This window comes from Nilaparvata lugens, chromosome 1 (genome assembly GCF_014356525.2).
Source record: "Nilaparvata lugens isolate BPH chromosome 1, ASM1435652v1, whole genome shotgun sequence".
NCBI lineage: Eukaryota > Metazoa > Arthropoda > Insecta > Hemiptera > Delphacidae > Nilaparvata > Nilaparvata lugens.
The window spans coordinates 46,638,400-46,657,572 of NC_052504.1; the positions used below are offsets into that span (position 1 = coordinate 46,638,400).

The window sequence follows — 19,173 nt, forward strand, 5'->3', positions numbered from 1 at the left end:
CGTTCGCACCACGGGCAAAAATATGTTTCCGGCTCTCAATCATTTCTAGTCCTTGGCCTACGGCCTCGGACTTGAAAACCGATTTCGAGCCGGAAAAGTCTCATTTTCGGCCCTAGGTGCGAAATATACTATAACCGAAATTAGCAAATCAAATTGTTTCAATAATTTAGTGGTTTTGAAAATATCAAGTCGTTTTCAGTCTTTCATGGATCCAAATCTTGTAATTGTAGAGAGTCAGTAGCTTCACTCGATGTATTTTCATAATTGTATGAGTTGATGTGGCGTGAATGCAGGCGTGGCTTTGGGCTTTGTTGGTAGATGGGCAAACTGGATGCGACCACACCGGCCGGGAGTCTGGGCAAGACGCAGGCGGCCAGTGACATGCTGATGAAGCTGGCTCGCACCACGCCCTACTACAAGCGCAACCGACCGCACATCTGCTCGTTCTGGGTGAAGGGCGAGTGTCGGCGGGGCGAGGAGTGTCCCTATCGACACGAGAAGCCCACTGATCCCGATGATCCCTTGGCTGACCAGAATATCAAGGACAGGTACAATCCACACCTAATTTTATAATCTAAATTTATCCGTGTGTGTCTCTAGAAAGAGTATCTCCTGTGCCCATCATAATAAATAATACAAGCAGGAACAAAAAAGAATATGCTTTGAAAAAATTCATATATACTGTAGTACACCCGTTTTTTGCTTAATGTTTTCTGAAGCCTTAGAAGAAGAGGAACATTGGGGTGTCAATCTTGTAAATGGGATGGTCTCAGTTCATCGACCCTACAAGATTTAATGAACATAACCTAGAAGGTTATGTTTTAAAGTTTAAAGGGTAGGCTAGCGAGGTTGGGTTTTTGCTTTTAAATATCAGTATCTTGGTATTATTCGAAATGTTTTGATTTTTTCTTGAGTTTATATAATCAACACAAAGAACGAAAACCTGACCAATCAGTTGACTATCGATGAGCTGAAATACAGGATAAAATGTTTGTCACCCTCGTAAATTGATTAACAATTTCAAGCCAAAACTAGACACCCTTCACGTCTTTTAGTTTATTTTAATTTGACCCAATCGACGTATTTTTTTCAAAAACAATTAAAACCTGCACATTCATTCCTGATAAATGTGGCAATATAACTTGAAACTAGTTACTAGTTTTGAAAAAACTTAATATTTATGGTTGATTGAACTTCATGTGAAATCGACCATTAATTTAAGTTTTTCACTAAAATAGAACTAAGTAAGAACTGAATCAGTAACTGCTGTGACTGAAGAGATCTATATAATTCGTTCACTTTTCAGATATTACGGTGTGAACGATCCTGTTGCTGAGAAACTGATGAGGAGGGCGTCAGCTATGCCAAAACTGGACTCACCAGAAGATAAGAGTATCACCACTCTCTACATTGGAAACTTGGGCGAACGCATCACAGAGAAGGATTTGAGGTTTGTCCTCTATTCATTTTAAGATTACAATAAGCTGCAATAATTTTTTTAAGTATACCTTTGATATTTATCAATGATATATTCAAATATTTTGCAAGTGGTTGCCATGCAGTTTGTTTATGTAAAGGATCTTTACTGTTTCTTCTTTTCATTTTGAGTATTTAAGAAATCTATCGTTCTCAAAAAATATATTGCGGTTTTGTGTATTTTTTATTTTGAATTCAATCAAAAGTCATTCAAATCTTGATTAAATGTTCTTGTTCTTCTTTAAGATACATAGTATAAATGTTTCCAAAGAAGCATAGCATATATGGAACTCCAGTATCTCCTATCACGTTAGCTTTCTTGATAAATGATTCAACTATCTATTAGCTGTTCTTTATTTTTGTGTCAATAATAGACTTGAAATTACTTTTTAAATTGTACGATGTACAGTCCAGTATGCATGTTACATTCTATCAAATTTTGAGATGGAACATTATATATCTAACCAGTTACCTGGTTTTATTTGCATTTTTAATATCTCACACTTTATGATGAACTACTATTTTCCATATATTAGCCTATTATTTACTTATACTTATTATTTCAAATGCATCTTATCTTTAGAAAGTTCGAGGTCTGAATCATTGAAAGTTGAATTTTTATTATTCAAGGCTCTAATCATGCCAATAAAAAATAAATTTAATAAAAAATACTGTTTACAATGTAGAATTACTGTACAATTAATAATAAATTGCTCTTAAGAATATTACTAGTTTCGATAAATCACCATTCTACTCATGTTCAGAAACTTGGCGTGTCTTCTTTTTTTTCTAATACCTTTTATAATGTACTATTCTTTTATTCGGGAATACTCAACAGGTTTTTGTCAAAAAGCTTTCATCTTCTATTCTTCACAGATAAACAAAAATCATGGTTATGTCCTCTTGACATGAAATTTTAATTCTTAATATTCCAAGTTTTATACAAATGCAGTAGGATAGTACAAATGAAATAATTGAATTAGAATGACTTATACAAATGAAATAAAGGAATAGAAAATACTTTATTGTGGAGAATTATAGTTATTAGTTAATAACTGGAGATATTATTAATTTGAACGATGTGTTTGTTTTAAGGGATCACTTCTATCAGTACGGCGAGATAAGATTGGTGACACTGGTGCCTAGACAGCAGTGCGCCTTCATCCAATTCACTCAGCGGTCATCGGCCGAGCTGGCCGCCGAGCGCACCTTTAACAAGCTGATCCTGGGTGGTCGCCGTATGACCATCAAGTGGGGCAAGTCGCAGGGCAAGCAGTCGGCCAGTGTCACTGTCAGCGAGCAGGACGCAGCCGCCGAGCCACTGGAGCCGGTGCCTGGCTTGCCTGCCGCCTTGCCAATGCCGCCCTCCGACCTCCACGACAACTTCTTCAACCTGGGCCAGTCGGAAATGGCTTCGATGCCGCCTCCGCCGTTTATGCCGCCTCTGCTGCTACCGCCCCCCATGCCTCGACCGCCGTCGGGCTTGAGACCTCCTGGGCCACCACCCGCCAAGCTAATGCTAGGACAAAATAATCCCCCCTTCTTTTTCCCGCCCCACATGCGTCTCCCCCCTGGCATGCGTCCGCCCCCCATGTTTGCTCCTCAGCCGCCTCCACCACCACTCTGCCCTCCCGCACCTCCTCTCCCACCCGACAACACTCTCGCTCCCCCCGGCACTTTGCCGGCCATTCACTATCCTTCGCAAGATCCCTCGCGGATGGGAACAGCTCAGAACACTGCTTGATGTTTATTCTAAACTTTTCCATTGTAAGTGTATGTGGAAGACCGCATAATTTTATCGTAAGGTGTATAGTAAACAGCAAACTGTTCTATTGTATCTGTGGAAGATCGAAGAATACTTGCATGTTTATTATAAACTGTTATTTTGTAAGTACGCTTGGGTACTGCCTACAGTAGGCCTATGTGGGTCTATTGTAAACTCATCAAATCATTGTAAACACGATTTTAATTATGAAGTTTGAATCAAATAAAAGTATTGAATGTAGTAAACGCCATCATCTGACTTTCATTTTTATACTGATTTCTAATTATTTATTCCTGTAGAATACATGAAAACTACTTGGTGTTGTACCAAGGCTCAGTTGATTCTTCGACTTTTCAAGTCGAATTAATAATAATTGTAAAGTTCAATTCAAATAATTTTAAATTCATTTCTGATGGGTGTTGTGAACTCCAGTATTTACAATCAAATTCCTGATATTGAAAGTTAAAATGAAACATTGTACATTTTATCGCTGATACTCACACCAACCAATATTGTTCCCAATCTCTGTTACAACGTTCAATGAATCATACTGGAATGAGTCTACTATTTCCAAAATATAAAGTGAAAAACTTCCAACTTTGGATATTGATGGTATGTTGCCTTCTGTTTCAAGTTACGATTGATTACTCGTGATCGAATATATTCATTCGTCCACCATTGAATTAAAATTATTCGTCGATCAACGGCGGTCTTGTATAAACTGCAATGTAATCCTTAGTTCCACAAATTTCTTGGGAATCTTTTAGTTGCCAACATTTTGATCGAAATTTCGGATCGAAGGGTTCAGGATCGGTGTGTGTGCCTCTTCCCTCTCCCGGGCCAATAATAATAACACAAGTGCCCTTGTAATTATCAATGTAATCATCGAATGCGTCCCGGTAATTGAAGTAGCAGAAGGCTAGAGCGTACTTTTCCGATGTGCAACACTCGACGAAATTGCAGTCTTCTGGATACAAGTGATGTAGGAATGGTTTGAAATTTGGCTTTGAGCTCCAGTATCTCCTATCCCTTTCTAATCCAATCACTTTCAGTCCTGAAAATTAAAATTTAGAATAGCTTTTAAAATGATGAATCATTATATAATTTAAAATAGGCATATTTAATTATATATATAAAATCACTGGTACCCTTATATATGTTTAATATGAAACACGACTAGTTTCGGCAATAATACGATTATCAAGTGCCCTTTCAAAATCAACTTTGAATGAAGTATGATCACATTTTGAATTGAAATCTGTGCGAATTTAAAAAGACTCTTGATAATGGCATCATCACTGAAACTAGTCATGTTTTATACTAAATATAAAAGGGTACTAGTGATATTTCATAATTAAACATTTAAGTAGTCCCATTGAAATACTTAATAGTGAATATTTGAATTTACCAGAACCTTAGTAAATAAATGTCACCTGAACATCAACATCTTAGGCTTGTTTCATAAAAATGATAGTCTCTTATTACGACAATAATGCTGTGAGATGTACATACACTATAGTAGGGTTCACTTCAAACTGAGCATTGGATGAATGATTAGTGTTTCTGCTATTCAAAGGAATCCTGACAGTTTGAAGTATATCTCACTATAGGTATGCAATAGTTTATTAGATACGACCATATGACATGCTATAATTTTCTATTGTGAGTGGAAGATATCCATATAAATGGAACATACTATCTTCCTCTAATTTCCAAGAATATCTGAATTCTTGTTGAATAGGCACCAGAAAATAATTATTAGAACCTTTATGTGGCTATTATAATCAAAAAGTAAATAAAATAAGAACTATTATACTAGGTTCTGGTAAATAGCCTTGAGAAAAATTGAATAGTTTTCATGTTTCTCCCATAAATTCAAGAACCAGTAGATCCAGTATAGATCAATAACTCTTCAACCTTCAAAAGATTCCAAGTTTTACAGTATTTTTTTAATCCAACTAATTATATATACATATATATCCAACATGTATTTTGTAACATGAATTGCAAATCATTAAGATATTGCCATGTGACAATTCAAATCAACATTGAGCAAAACTGATCCCTCAATATTTGTTGTCACCATCGAGTATGGACAAATAGAGAGGTACCAATTTTTGAATTATCATAATTGAGCATGAAATATCTGTAAAATAAGTTGCAATGTAATGATGGATATGTTCTTATAGTTTCTTATAGTATTTTTTCCAATTCATAATATTTTACAGTAACTAAGATTACCTGTAGCCATCATGAGTAACCATTCCAATAAGCCTGTTCCGCAACCTATGCTCACCAATCCATGAAGACCCATACTAGTCACTGATTCAGCTATGAAGTGCAGGTTTTCGGCGCTTGGGCGAATCCAAAGCACATAGCTGTACCATTTGTCTTCTTCATTTAATACTTCAAGTATTGATCTCCAATCGTCTAGAAATTTTACAGTTCTATTTCAGCGTAATGCAGTGTAATTTAAGATAGCTTTCCCTGTACAGTAAAATATTGAATCAATATTCAGTATCATATTATATAATCTTATTACGATACCGGTATTACAGTCAACTCATTGCATCTACTAATGCGTGTGTGACGCAAATTGTGTTATCAGTAGGCTATTGCGAATCTTCATCTGTACGTACAGAAACACAGGGATTCAACACAATAATAGTTATTTATCTGCGGTTTTTTGTTTAAAATACTAAACCTCTGAGAAGCACAGTATCTCGAACTACAAAATTGTAACAAATTAATCAGTACCTACAATTCTTTTGAATTTCGGAAATTGGTTCAAATTGGTATCAGTTGACTGGTACATCGTATAATATAGTAGGCTTACAGAGTGCGGCTTCACTTCCTTGTTTCTAAACTTAATAATATGCATTATGAGACACAATTTATTCTTCTAGTTTCATGATGTATCCATGTATTTAACGTTTTGTTTAATATAGTTTGAAGAGTAGGTATATCATGGAGGTGACGTTCCCCACTCTGGATACACTTAGGGTCGGTTTCCCAGCTCGGGATTTAGCTAAGTTCTAGACTTTGAACAGCTGGAGTCAGAAAATTGGCTTTCCGAAACGGGGCGTAGTCGCAGTTTTTATGATAATCCTTATTTTCTCATTTCTATAATAATATTGGAAAGTTTTTTCCTTGACGAAATGAAACATTCCGAAATAATTCTAAATAGCTGAAACTACACTATTTTCTCTTTACTTTATATTGAGTTCAATTTTCTAGTTTTTCGAAAATTAATTTCCTAAAACTGCTGGCCCGGCGAACTTCGTCCCGCCTAATAGTTAATGCATCTCATGACAAACTTTAGCTGGATGCAGACCTGAGGAGACGCGTTGTGGCATTTTGCATCCAGGTGCTTCTTGCTTATTGGTTTGAATGGAAGAACTCAAACACATTAAATCGGGCATGGCGTGGAACGGTGTGATAAGGCAATCTCCATAAGATCAACACCTTGTTAACCAAGCCGCGCCTCCTCAGGTGTACTTAGCCTTAGCTTAATCTGATGCACTATATTTTTATGAAAATTATCCAACAATCAGTATTTACATTTATATCTCAATAAGGACTGCCTATGTGCTTTGTTAGTTGTGCAGCAGTTTGTATTTTTAGACATAGTTGAATGCAGCTTGCTGGGAAATTGAATGGTATATCCTTGCTGCTGTTTTTCCCGTGCATATTCTGAATTCACAGCATTTCGAGTTCTACGACCAAAGTTTGGACGTCGTTTGTACCGCTTCATTATTATTAGAATAATTAACATTTTGTAAATCAGTAGAAAGAAAATAGAAAAATCTGGTGTGGCGCACTCACACAGCTTCTTTGCCGTTATGAAAATTGATCACCTGACGCTATTGTTCCCGCGCATCTCAAGTCTACTACTATTCAAAGATCTGAGCCAGCTGGTGACAGGACAATAACGCTGGAAACACACGAGGTCTGCTATCTCTTCATAGTGAATGATTTAATAGAATCAACAGTTGTCAACAGTTTGCAATTGAAATAATCACATTTTCTCGAATTTCGAGCTTATTTTCAATTTTAGGTGAAAATGTTACTAAACATCAATTGTAGAGATTTTCATGCTCAATCTTTTCCACTCGAAATTTTTTGTTCAAATTGTATCTGAAGCCTGATAATTGAGAATCTAAAATCAAACTTTGCATAGATGGGGCGGAGCTCCTGAAATTTTTACAGATATGTGACTTATGGCAGTTGATAGAGCTTATCAATGACTAATTTAGGTATGAATTTGATCGAAATCGTTGGAGTCGTTTTCGAGAAAATCGCGAAAAACCCTGTTTTTGACAACATTTTAGCCGCCATCTTTAATTGAATTTGATTGAAATTGTTCGTTTCGGATCCTTATATTGTAAGGACCTTAAGTTCCAAATTTCAAGTCATTCCGTTAATTGGGAGATGAGATATCGTGTACCCAGACGCACATACACTCATACACACACACACACACACACATACAGACCAATACCCAAAAACCACTTTTTGGACTCAGGGGAACTTGAAACGTATAGAAATTTACAAATTGGGGTACCTTAATTTTTTTCGGAAAGCAATACTTTCCTTACCTATGGTAATAGCCAAGGAAAGTAAAAACAGATCTACCGACGGCTGTTGGATGACGCAGTGATTATAACAGCTGATTTTTATTTCTGTGTGTGGCCAGCTCACAAATCTTCTCCCACTAGTAGTTCTGTGAACAGTAGACCTCACGCAGTATTCTCATCCATAAGTACCTGATTGAAACTATAAACCTTATGGAAATACAGCTATAGACTGGCTTCTCCACACATCTGTGTAATCTGTGTAAGTGCGATATTATTCCCTCTTGTTTTTATTTTTAATTGTAAAGTTATCTTCTTCTCTTCTTCTTCTCTATATCTATAAAAGGCTAAACCCCGACAGACTGAAATCACACCACAGTCTAAACTACTGAGCCTAAAAACTTGAAATTTTGCACGATTGTTTATGGTAGCCTGAAAACATCCACTAAGAAAGGATTTTCAGAAATTTGCCCCCCTGAGGGAGCTGGGGTCCCCCCAAAATTGTGTACTTTTTAACCGCTCATTGCACAGCAAAGTCATGAGGAACTTTTTTGTTCAGCTACGAAAAAAAATTAGATCTATGCAGAAAAATTTCGATCAGGAGCACAGGGGGGTCCAGGAGAGGGCATTTTTCGAAAATTTTGATGCAAAATCACACTACAGCTCAAACTAATTGTCCTACAGACTTGAAACTTTGCACAAATATTCTTCAAACATGCTAGAACGGATTTTGAGATATTTTGCCTCTAATGATTTCAAAGGATGAAAAAGGATCCTATTAAGTAAGGTTATGAACATGGTAAGGTGAGTGCCATATGGAAATGAGATAATTTATTTATTGACATGTGATATTCTAACATATGTTGTAATGATTGGAAATAACAAAATAATATGATAGAAATTCAAAAAAGAACATCTGTTCCATTATTGCTTTCTACCTGATTCCACTCAACCTCAATGATATTGTTCTGATAATTGATAAATATGTTTAATAATATTATTATTATTAATATAATAACAGTATTGTTTCAATAATTAATTATTATCATTAATATAATAATAATATTGTTTTGGTAATCAGTAAATATTTTTATTTTCACAAACTCTGTATAATTTATAATGGTGAATGTGAAACAGCTGCATCAAAGAAATTATCTCAAAAACATATGTTTAGGAAAAACATAGTATTGAACTTCGTTTTCCTGATCAATGTATAAGCCTACACGTGGCATGTATTATTAATTTTTCAGCTAGAACAGTTTTTTGAGACTGCTTAATAAACGCCTACAGTTTTATCAATGCTGTATCGGCAATATGAAAACGCATGCAGTTAATATGTCTTTAAATAATGGTGTTGATATTTACATCATAATTATTCTCTACCATTTTTATTTAATTAAAATTTCAAAATTATTCAAGCCTTGATAGAATGATTGACTCACTGTACAGTTATTCGAAAATTTTAATATTGAAATGAGGGGTATTTTGGCAAGCTGAACAAAAATGTAAGGTCCTATGTACCTTTTTGATATTATTTCTTCAAATGAAAAATGAGTTTTGTGAGTTGTCAAAACTCCCCCTGAAAGAGAACTATTCATTGTATCCTATCTTTTAGTAACATAACAATGATTTCTGCATTGAATAACATCTATCTTGCCAACAAGAATTTAGATATGACCTACACTTTAGATTTATATAATTCTATTAATAAATTCATGGAAATTGAAGTACTTTTTTCAGTTAGTTGATGATTAGTTGATGAAATTGATTATCAATAGAGAAAATGATTAAAATTTTATCAATACAGAATTAGTTGAATGAATTGTCGATGTACTGAGTTCTTTGTCAACAATAATTCAATATTGGTATTTATCCAATCGTTATTTCATTTGAATAAGAAAATATTTATAAGCTCCTATCAATTTATCATTCGTAACAATGAATTCTTCAAAACATGAATTTAATCAAATGAAAAATTGCCCATACCGTACTTCTGTATTCATGTTCGCATGTTTTCCACTTGTGATGGATAGCCAAAATATTGTGGAGGGAGTTGCACGGTGAATTGTAATCGAGGGCTCTGATTGGCTGAAAAGTTCAGCGTTCAGAGTGCGGTGAGGCGAACAGTTAGAACAGAGGCAAGCGGCACGGCGAATGGTTCGGAGTACGGTACGGCGAATGATTAATAGCTGATTTTTATTTCTGTGTGTGGCCAGCTCACAAATCTTCTCCCACTAGTAGTTCTGTGAACAGTAGACCTCACGCAGTATTCTCATCCATAAGTACCTGATTGAAACTATAAACCTTATGGAAATACAGCAATAGACTGGCTTCTCCACACATCTGTGTAATCTGTGTAAGTGCGATATTATTCCCTCTTGTTTTTATTTTTAATTGTAAAGTTATCTTCTTCTCTTCTTCTTCTCTATATCTATAAAAGGCTAAACCCCGACAGACTGAAATCACACCACAGTCTAAACTACTGAGCCTAAAAACTTGAAATTTTGCACGATTGTTTATGGTAGCCTGAAAACATCCACTAAGAAAGGATTTTCAGAAATTTGCCCCCCTGAGGGAGCTGGGGTCCCCCCAAATTGTGTACTTTTTAACCGCTCATTGCACAGCAAAGTCATGAGGAACTTTTTCGTTCAGGTACGACAAAAATCAGATCTATGCAGAAAAATTTCGATCAGGAGCACAGGGGGGTCCAGGAGAGGGCATTTTTCGAAAATTTTGATGCAAAATCACACTACAGCTCAAACTAATTGTCCTACAGACTTGAAACTTTGCACAAATATTCTTCAAACATGCTAGAACGGATTTTGAGATATTTTGCCTCTAATGATTTCAAAGGATGAAAAAGGATCCTATTAAGTAAGGTTATGAACATGGTAAGGTGAGTGCCATATGGAAATGAGATAATTTATTTATTGACATGTGATATTCTAACATATGTTGTAATGATTGGAAATAACAAAATAATATGATAGAAATTCAAAAAAGAACATCTGTTCCATTATTGCTTTCTACCTGATTCCACTCAACCTCAATGATATTGTTCTGATAATAATTGATAAATATGTTTAATAATATTATTATTATTAATATAATAACAGTATTGTTTCAATAATTAATTATTATCATTAATATAATAATAATATTGTTTTGGTAATCAGTAAATATTTTTATTTTCACAAACTCTGTATAATTTATAATGGTGAATGTGAAACAGCTGCATCAAAGAAATTATCTCAAAAACATATGTTTAGGAAAAACATAGTATTGAACTTCGTTTTCCTGATCAATGTATTAGCCTACACGTGGCATGTATTATTAATTTTTAAGCTAGAACAGTTTTTTGAGACTGCTTAATAAACGTCTACAGTTTTATCAATGCTGTATCGGCAATATGAAAACGCATGCAGTTAATATGTCTTTAAATAATGGTGTTGATATTTACATGATAATTATTCTCTACCATTTTTATTTAATTAAAATTTCAAAATTATTCAAGCCTTGATAGAATGATTGACTCACTGTACAGTCATTCGAAAATTTTAATATTGAAATGAGGGGTATTTTGGCAAGCTGAACAAAAATGTAAGGTCCTATGTACCTTTTTGATATTATTTCTTCAAATGAAAAATGAGTTTTGTGAGTTGTCAAAACTCCCCCTGAAAGAGAACTATTCATTGTATCCTATCTTTTAGTAACATAGCAATGATTTCTGCATTGAATAACATCTATCTTGCCAACAAGAATTTAGATATGACCTACACTTTAGATTTATATAATTCTATTAATAAATTCATGGAAATTGAAGTACTTTTTTCAGTTAGTTGATGATTAGTTGATGAAATTGATTATCAATAGAGAAAATGATTAAAATTTTATCAATACAGAATTACTTGAATGAATTGTCGATGTACTGAGTTCTTTGTCAACAATAATTCAATATTGGTATTTATCCAATCGTTATTTCATTTGAATAAGAAAATATTTATAAGCTCCTATCAATTTATCATTCGTAACAATGAATTCTTCAAAACATGAATTTAATCAAATGAAAAATTGCCCATACCGTACTTCTGTATTCATGTTCGCATGTTTTCCACTTGTGATGGATAGCCAAAATATTGTGGAGGGAGTTCCACGGTGAATTGTAATCGAGGGCTCTGATTGGCTGAAAAGTTCAGCGTTCAGAGTGCGGTGAGGCGAACAGTTAGAACAGAGGCAAGCGGCACGGCGAATGGTTCGGAGTACGGTACGGCGAATGATTAATAGCTGATTTTTAACATACCGTATGCTCATGTTCGTTGAAAGGCAAGTTGTTCGGAGGAATGCACGGTTTGCTGCGTGGTTCGAGGTTCGGTTCGGCATGTGTGGACGCACCTTTAGTTGTTACAGGACATTTATACAGATCACAGGCCAAAGCAACATTATAATCTTCTTCTTCTTCTTCCTCTTCTCCCTCTTCTTCTTTTTCTTCTTCTTCTTTTTCTTCTTCTTCTTCTTTTTCTTCTTCTTCTTCTTCTACCTATATCTAAAAGGCTAAGCCCCGACAAATTGAAATCACACCACAGCCCAAACTACTAAGCCTAAAAACTTGAAATTTCGCACAATTGTTTATTGTAGCCTCAAAACATCCACTACAAAAGGATTTTCAGAAATCTGTCCCCCCCCCTGAGGGAGCTGGGCCCCCCAAAATTTTCACTTTTTAACCGTTCATTGCACAGCAAAGTCATGAGGAACTTTTTCGTTCAGGTACGACAAAAATCAGATCTATGCAGAAAAATTCCAATCAGGAGCACAGGGGGGTTCAGGAGAGGGCACTTTTCGAAAATTTTGATGTAAAATCACACTACTGCTCAAACTAATAGGCCTACAGACTTAAGACTTTGCACAAATATTCATCAAACATGCTAGATGCGCACTAAGAACGGATTTTGAGATATTTTGCCTCTAAGGATTTCAAAGGATGAAAAAGGAACCTATTAAGTAAGCTTATGGTAAGGTGAACTCCATATGGAACTGAGATAATTAACACATGATATTCTAACATATGTTGTAATCATTGGAAAGCTTAAAACAATTTCATCAATTAGCTGATCGAATTGATTTTGCGTTGATTGAGAGCGCGAGCTTACCACGTGTTTGTTCCATCGTTGTATGCTTGGCCACTTCGGTTTGCGCCTTCTATCAGCTGTATATGGAGTCTCATACACTCCGATTAGAACAGAGCACAAAGGTTTTCTTTGGTTAGGAGTTTGTTGATAATTCTTTTTTCAAATTCAAATTTTATTGCCATCAAAAATCACATTGAAAACTTTCTTAATAGACAACAAGATTACAGAAACAAAATGTCAAACATATACCTACATTTATTTGTAGCACGGCCAGAAAAAGACAAACTTGAGTACTAGCCGTGAGTTTATTAAATATAACTTAATATATATATATATATTTTTTTTTGTTAATATTTTGTGAATAAAAATTACGAGTTGATGAGAGATGCGAGTAATTCCTTATATTTGATCTGAATGTTTATTCATAATACAGTAGTCGGGGTCACTGCAATCAAAATTTTCTTATTCTGTACGGTAGCTAATAAATTTCATACGTATTGATTGTCCATAATGTATCCAGTGTCCATAATGGAAGTAATTGAAATACTCAAAATTAATGACTTACTAGTCCCTCATAGATTTATAGTATTCCTGGTGATTGAGCCTGTCTTTTTCAGCGTTGTCTAATAATAATAAAGCTTAATTTACAACTAGCTTACCCAGCGAACCTCGTACCGCCAATGTATCTCATGTTACACTTGACTTTACTTGGTGAATCATGAAATTTATCTGACAATCAACATGTTCATTTACATCTCAATACGGACTTTCTATGTGCTTAGGTCATGCAGCATTCATTATTCCGAAAACATATTATTCTTCTCAATCAATTGGTAGTAATATCTATCAGTAAAGTTTTCAATTGAAAAAAAGGTTATATCAGTGTTTCAAAGAAAAATATTCAATGTTTTCATAGCTGTAGATTGTATTCTTTTCTGTAGATGTATTTTAGGATGAATATAAGCTAAGCTAAATTCAAAAAATTGTAAATTATTCTTTCATTCTTCAGTAATTAATGAATGCAATATGAATACTATACATATATACTATACAATATATATATACTCTCTTCCATTAGGTGAATAATTTTTTCAACATTTTCCAGTTTCTCAATGATAGGGGAGTGATAATTATTTGTATAGTTCTTCTAAGGAACCATTATCAACAGCTGGTACCAATCAACTACACTTCAACTCCAAACTACCGTTTTAATACCAGTACACAATAATTTATCACAGGGTGATGTGTTTATTACAGCTGGTAACTTTAGATGCTAAATCATATTATCACAATATGATCTTGAATCATGATCATCTTTTCGTTCTTCAGTAGCCGCTCGGCCGAAAATTTCGAAAACATATGTCTGTAAAATGGATTAATAAATAACTATTTTTAGCCCCCCTATTAAAATTTCTGTTCAGAAACCATCCCCAATATTCACACAACATATTCCCAAAGTTTCATGCCGTTATGTCAAGTAGTTTTCAAGTCTACAGGTAACAAACAAACAAACAGACATTCATTTTTTATAAATAGATTTCCATTCGGCTCAAACAAAAGCCTCTCTAAATGAAGGTAGAATGATAAGGATTCAGTTCTGTTGTTTTAACATTTTTTCAAATCACTTTCAAAAAGTTCATGTACTACTTACTATTGTGTTTGAGACACTTCTGGCGCTATCATAGTTTCACCACTATTCTGTCCCACAGTCCTATCTCTTGCAGTCGTTAACTATATCTCTATAATAATTATATAAAGTAAAGAGCTGGCTTATGCACGTACGGGATAGGAAAATTATGTTTGACGCATCATCACGTCTGAACTACTGGACTAATTAACTTGAAATTTTGCTTATAGATTCTTAATTAACCAAGGATGGTTATAGGCCTTTTCTCAATTCTCCAAAATTTCATTACGTCAACTTTTAAAATAGATCCTTGCGAAGCACGGGTTCTTGCTAGTGATGAATAATTCAATAGTCTGATTTTTACTCTGTAAATGCGCAACATATAAACATTCAAACATTCAAACATTAAGAGAAACGCCAAACCGTCGACTTGAATCTTAGACCTCACTTCGCTCGGTCAATAAGGATTACATGTAAACTTTGAAGGACCGTAGGAAAGAGTCCTGAAGTCGGATCATAAAATTGATAGGCCATAAACCTTCTCCTGAACATAACAATTACAGCTTTAAAAAAATAATCAATTCGGTGGACAGATAAAAAAGTTAATGAATGTCAAAATTTGAGGCTAGATTTTTATCTATATGTGGACTGCGACTACCCCCACAACCATCGTAAACTGTTTACGGTGATTCAGACAGCCAATTTTCTGACTCCAGCTGTTTAAAGTCTAGAACTCAGGTAAATCCCGAGCTCGAAAACCGGCCCTTAGAGTACCTATTTCTAGTATTTGATATCACTCTTTCAAGCATTGTAGGCGTAATTTTGGCAATTTCCAGCTGTATGTTGTTCTTTTAATCTTGAAGGGTCTGCGAACGGTACACATAATTACGTGATTTCAAAAAAATTACACAGGGGGCAAATCAGGAAAATAGGAAGTCATTGCATTCGCCTTTAATTGAGATAAGGTATTCTCGGAAGTGTTCCTTCAAAACAGCCTTTTTGCGAATTATATCCATATTGTATGGTTGCAAATGAAGGTCTTTGTGGAGAATCCTCTTCACAGAGCTATCGGAAAGTCCAAGGGCAGACGTTTATTTGTGTGCTAAACGCCTTGGAGATTGCAAAATTACAGCTCTCACTGTCAATGTTTTTACGTGATCTAATAGGCTGTAATCCACAAAACTATTGATTTGCGGTATGGAACACGGGCCAACGGGGCAAAATTGAACCGATTCCGAAAGGCACGCTGTACTGCAAAGGCAGCTGACTGAACAGCTACTCGAAAAGTAGGCCTCAACGGTGAACGCACGCTCCTCGCTGTCCCAAAGCATTATGGCGACTGACTGTGCAAGAGCAAAACTTTAAAACCACCCCTCTCGAAAGCGACTACTAGCACTCCGCTATGTCATCAGCTAACTGAATAGTGTGCATTTCAAAAAAGGAAAATATGATGCCGCTAACATTTGATGAAACTAACATTTAATTGTTTGAATTAAAGTATTTATGTTATTCAAAAGGAATGCTGAGGCGCTGACGGCGAATCTCACTATAGTGAGGTCCACGTTGGTATTTAATTAACATGGTGTTGCTATTTATTTTTATTTTATTTATTTATTGTATAAAATACTATAATCATAATACAATTATGACATTGGAGGAAAAACTAGGCTAAGCCTGTACTATTTCTCTCCAAAAATTTTGATAAAATGTTAATGTTGTCCAAAAGATAAGGTTATATAGTCACACACTGCTTCGTCACTTGATTTTCGGTCCAGAAATTAATTATTAATTAGATATTTTTTAAAGAATGTAGAAATAAAATTAATATATAAAATAAAATACTATATAATATAAAATATTTAATCTATAATACTGAATAATATTATTATTTGGTTATTAAAAATTGTTTTCTTAACACATAAAATATAATTAATTGTTTTAAACAAGAATGAACAGTAATATTATATATATATATACAGAGTGTTTCAGAAGTAATGTCGAACATTTTAGGGTATTGTTCCTGGATGATAGGAGACTACAAATTTTAGTCGTATTTGAAGTGTCCAAAACTCAGCGGTTATCCTTATATGCTGCCATTTTGTTTTTTTCACTTAGGAATTTTTATCTCAACAACGAAATGTTGTATTGATCTGAAATTTGGCATGAATATTTATGTTATAAAGACTCAACTTTAAAAAAAAATTAAAAAATTTCGATGTAAATTTTCAAAATGGCAGCCATTTTAAATTTTTGATGGCAAATTTCACGAAAACCGTTCACTTTACAAAAAATTTACAAGAGACAAAAAATTCATCAAGATTTCAAGTATACCTTATTTATTGAGATTGGTCAAAAATAAGAGAGAAATTTATTATTTTCGTACTGCATGCATGATCAGCTTTTACCTTTTAAACATAATTATCAAATTTTTAATTCCAGTTGTATTTAAAATGAAGCTTTGAAAACTCTGTGTGGCTCCATATGGCAATACAGCTGATTTTACAATGTTTTTAAGTACGAAAATAATTTCTTTCTTAAGTACGAAAATTAATTTCTCTGTTATTCTTCCACCAATCTTAATAAATAAATGAGGTATCCTTAAGATCTTGATAAAATTTGCTAACTTTTTTGTCTCTTGTAAATTTTCTGTAAAGTGAATGGTTTTCATTTTTCTATTTTCTATTTTTTTTAAAGTTGAGTCCTTACAGCATAAATATTCATGCCAAATTTCAGATCAATACATTTCGTTCTTGAGATAAGAATTTCTAAGTGAAAAAAAAAACAAAATGGCAGCTATAAGGATAACCGCTGAGTTTTGGACACTTCAAATACGACATAAGATATACCATTAACAGCTATCCTGTATAGAAGGCAGTGACAAGGCTGAGTATCCGCAACGCTGTTCTCCTATCTCTCTTCACTAGTTATAACGTGGAACTCGCTATAGCAGTCATTATTTTTATTTACCGTACTCAAAAATAATTGGAATTGTGGCTAAAGCACATGACAGTCACATTCTCAAAACTGTGTATTTATTTTAATTATGGTAATCGGAGAATACAATAAATTCACAAATGTTAAAAATCGATCAAGGACTTAATATCGCTCAAATAATTCTGCTTTTTCAATTGACTGCAATTTGGTAATATACATTGAAATTCGATTAATCAATAATGTAGTTTGTACTGGATCAATAAAATCAGAACGTTAGCGGTGAAATTATTTGACGTAGTAAAGTTCAATAATTTCGGCACTATTCACATCAGTGGAAATTATTATTCTTCAATTCACAACATGAATATAACATTGTGTTGTTTTTGTATGGTTTTATACTTTTAAAATAATGATTAACTAAACAGTACAATGAAATTACATTTACAATCATCTTTGTGAAATGTATTAATGAAAAATATTTATATATTTTTCATATAAAAATATTTAAATATTTTTCATATAAAAATATTTAAATATTTTTCATATTATCCATTGAAAATAACCGAAGCTATGAGAAGAATTAATCTTAAATATAGTTAAGATTTATCTTCTGAGTTCTGACATATCAACTCCAGTTTCTAATAGAAAAGGAAGTATTTTAGAAATCATTTCCAGCATAATATAGGTTCAAGGAAAAATACAGTACTATTCAAAATTTTATAAGAGTGATCATCAATCATATTTAATTCATTCAGCTTATTGATAGCGAGTAACAACAATCTATATTGTGAGTTTTATGTTGACTTTAAAATGTTAGAAAAAACGTACTTAATAATTCAAGAAATATTTATGATTAAAAAGAAAATGAATAGGAAAAAACTAGATTGAGAGACTAACCTTTCTCATGTAGACATTTTATTTGTTCTCGAAATTTTTCCATTTTACACACATTCATTTACAGAAGTTATTTCGACTGGCAAAAAGGTTAGTTGGCAAGCACATGCAAAGGTGTTGCGTAGACTATTGTCTGGGTTCAGACTACAACTCAATCGGTTTTGGTACATTTCCAAATTTCTTATCTGAATTATCTAACCACGTTCATTCTCTTCTATTTATATTAAGAACTGATCAGTTTTGAAAGTTCGCTTTCTCGTACCGGAACATTCTTCCTTTCATAAAAACCATAGTTGATATCACTCTCTGTAAAAGTAAAACTATCTAATCCTTTTCAAAATATGTTTCATTTATAAGAACAAACATTTCAAACTCCTTAGAATAAGTACATAGATTATTTAATTTGAAAGTTGATAATTCTTGCTGTTGAATTCTGTATAGAAAATAATAAAAATATATCAATGAATAATAATTAGTGAACCATTTGATCTTCCATTGCTTTCAAGATCCAATCATTTTCAATGCTGGTAATTCGCTCAATTATTTGATTGACTTGATAGCACAACGACTGGATCTGCTTGTCCCAGGCCGGCAAGACGTCTCTGGCTGAAAAATGAATGACATTTCAATTATTTATTTGTAGAGAATACATTATACAAACATATATAATTATTACCAGGGTTATTATTTTTTTATTGCGGATGATGCCCAGATGAGCTTTCTGCTTGTGCATGGGTAATGGGAAGTGCGAAGGTGAATAATGAGATGATCAAATGG

General features: G+C 33.8%; 3 protein-coding genes across 6 annotated transcripts in view; 1 reads left to right on the forward strand and 2 right to left on the reverse strand.

Annotated features, from left to right (window-relative positions):
- The window catches only part of LOC111059225 (pre-mRNA-splicing factor RBM22), a 21,411-nt gene extending 17,919 nt beyond the window's left edge, over positions 1-3,492 (forward strand). For 2 of the 3 annotated variants that reach the window (XM_039435242.1, XM_039435240.1), the window contains exons 4-6: positions 319-548; positions 1,307-1,450; positions 2,572-3,491. In XM_039435242.1, the coding sequence (XP_039291176.1) occupies positions 319-548; positions 1,307-1,450; positions 2,572-3,220 (1,023 nt within the window). In that variant the 3' untranslated portion in view covers positions 3,221-3,491. Of the gene's footprint in view, positions 1-318; positions 549-1,306; positions 1,451-2,571 lie in introns of all 3 variants that reach the window. The other variant, XM_022346846.2, reaches the window with a different exon arrangement.
- On the reverse strand, positions 3,427-18,531 carry LOC111059228. The gene is made up of 3 exons (XM_022346851.2): positions 18,400-18,531; positions 5,483-5,671; positions 3,427-4,295 (listed from the first exon to the last, which is right to left on the reverse strand). Exons 1-3 carry the CDS (start codon positions 18,455-18,457, stop codon positions 3,931-3,933), a joined length of 612 nt encoding a protein of 203 aa, XP_022202543.2. The 5' UTR covers positions 18,458-18,531; the 3' UTR covers positions 3,427-3,930.
- Positions 18,223-19,173, reverse strand: part of LOC111059226 (COP9 signalosome complex subunit 4) — a 37,938-nt gene continuing 36,987 nt past the window's right edge. For both annotated transcript variants that reach the window (XM_039435248.1, XM_039435252.1), the window contains exon 7: positions 18,223-19,002. In XM_039435248.1, the coding sequence (XP_039291182.1) occupies positions 18,869-19,002 (134 nt within the window). In that variant the 3' untranslated portion in view covers positions 18,223-18,868. The remainder of the gene's footprint in view (positions 19,003-19,173) is intronic.

Excerpts from the sequence above, each read along its gene's own strand:
- LOC111059228 (XM_022346851.2), bottom strand. The coding sequence starts at position 18,457 with ATGAATGTGTGTAAAATGGAAAAATTTCGAGAACAAATAAAATGTCTA. Across the intron at positions 5,672-18,399 it reads AAAATGTCTACATGAGAAAG|ACGATTGGAGATCAATACTT; the intron begins GTTAGTCTCTCA and ends TAAAATTTCTAG. Across the intron at positions 4,296-5,482 it reads GTTACTCATGATGGCTACAG|GACTGAAAGTGATTGGATTA; the intron begins GTAATCTTAGTT and ends TTTAATTTTCAG.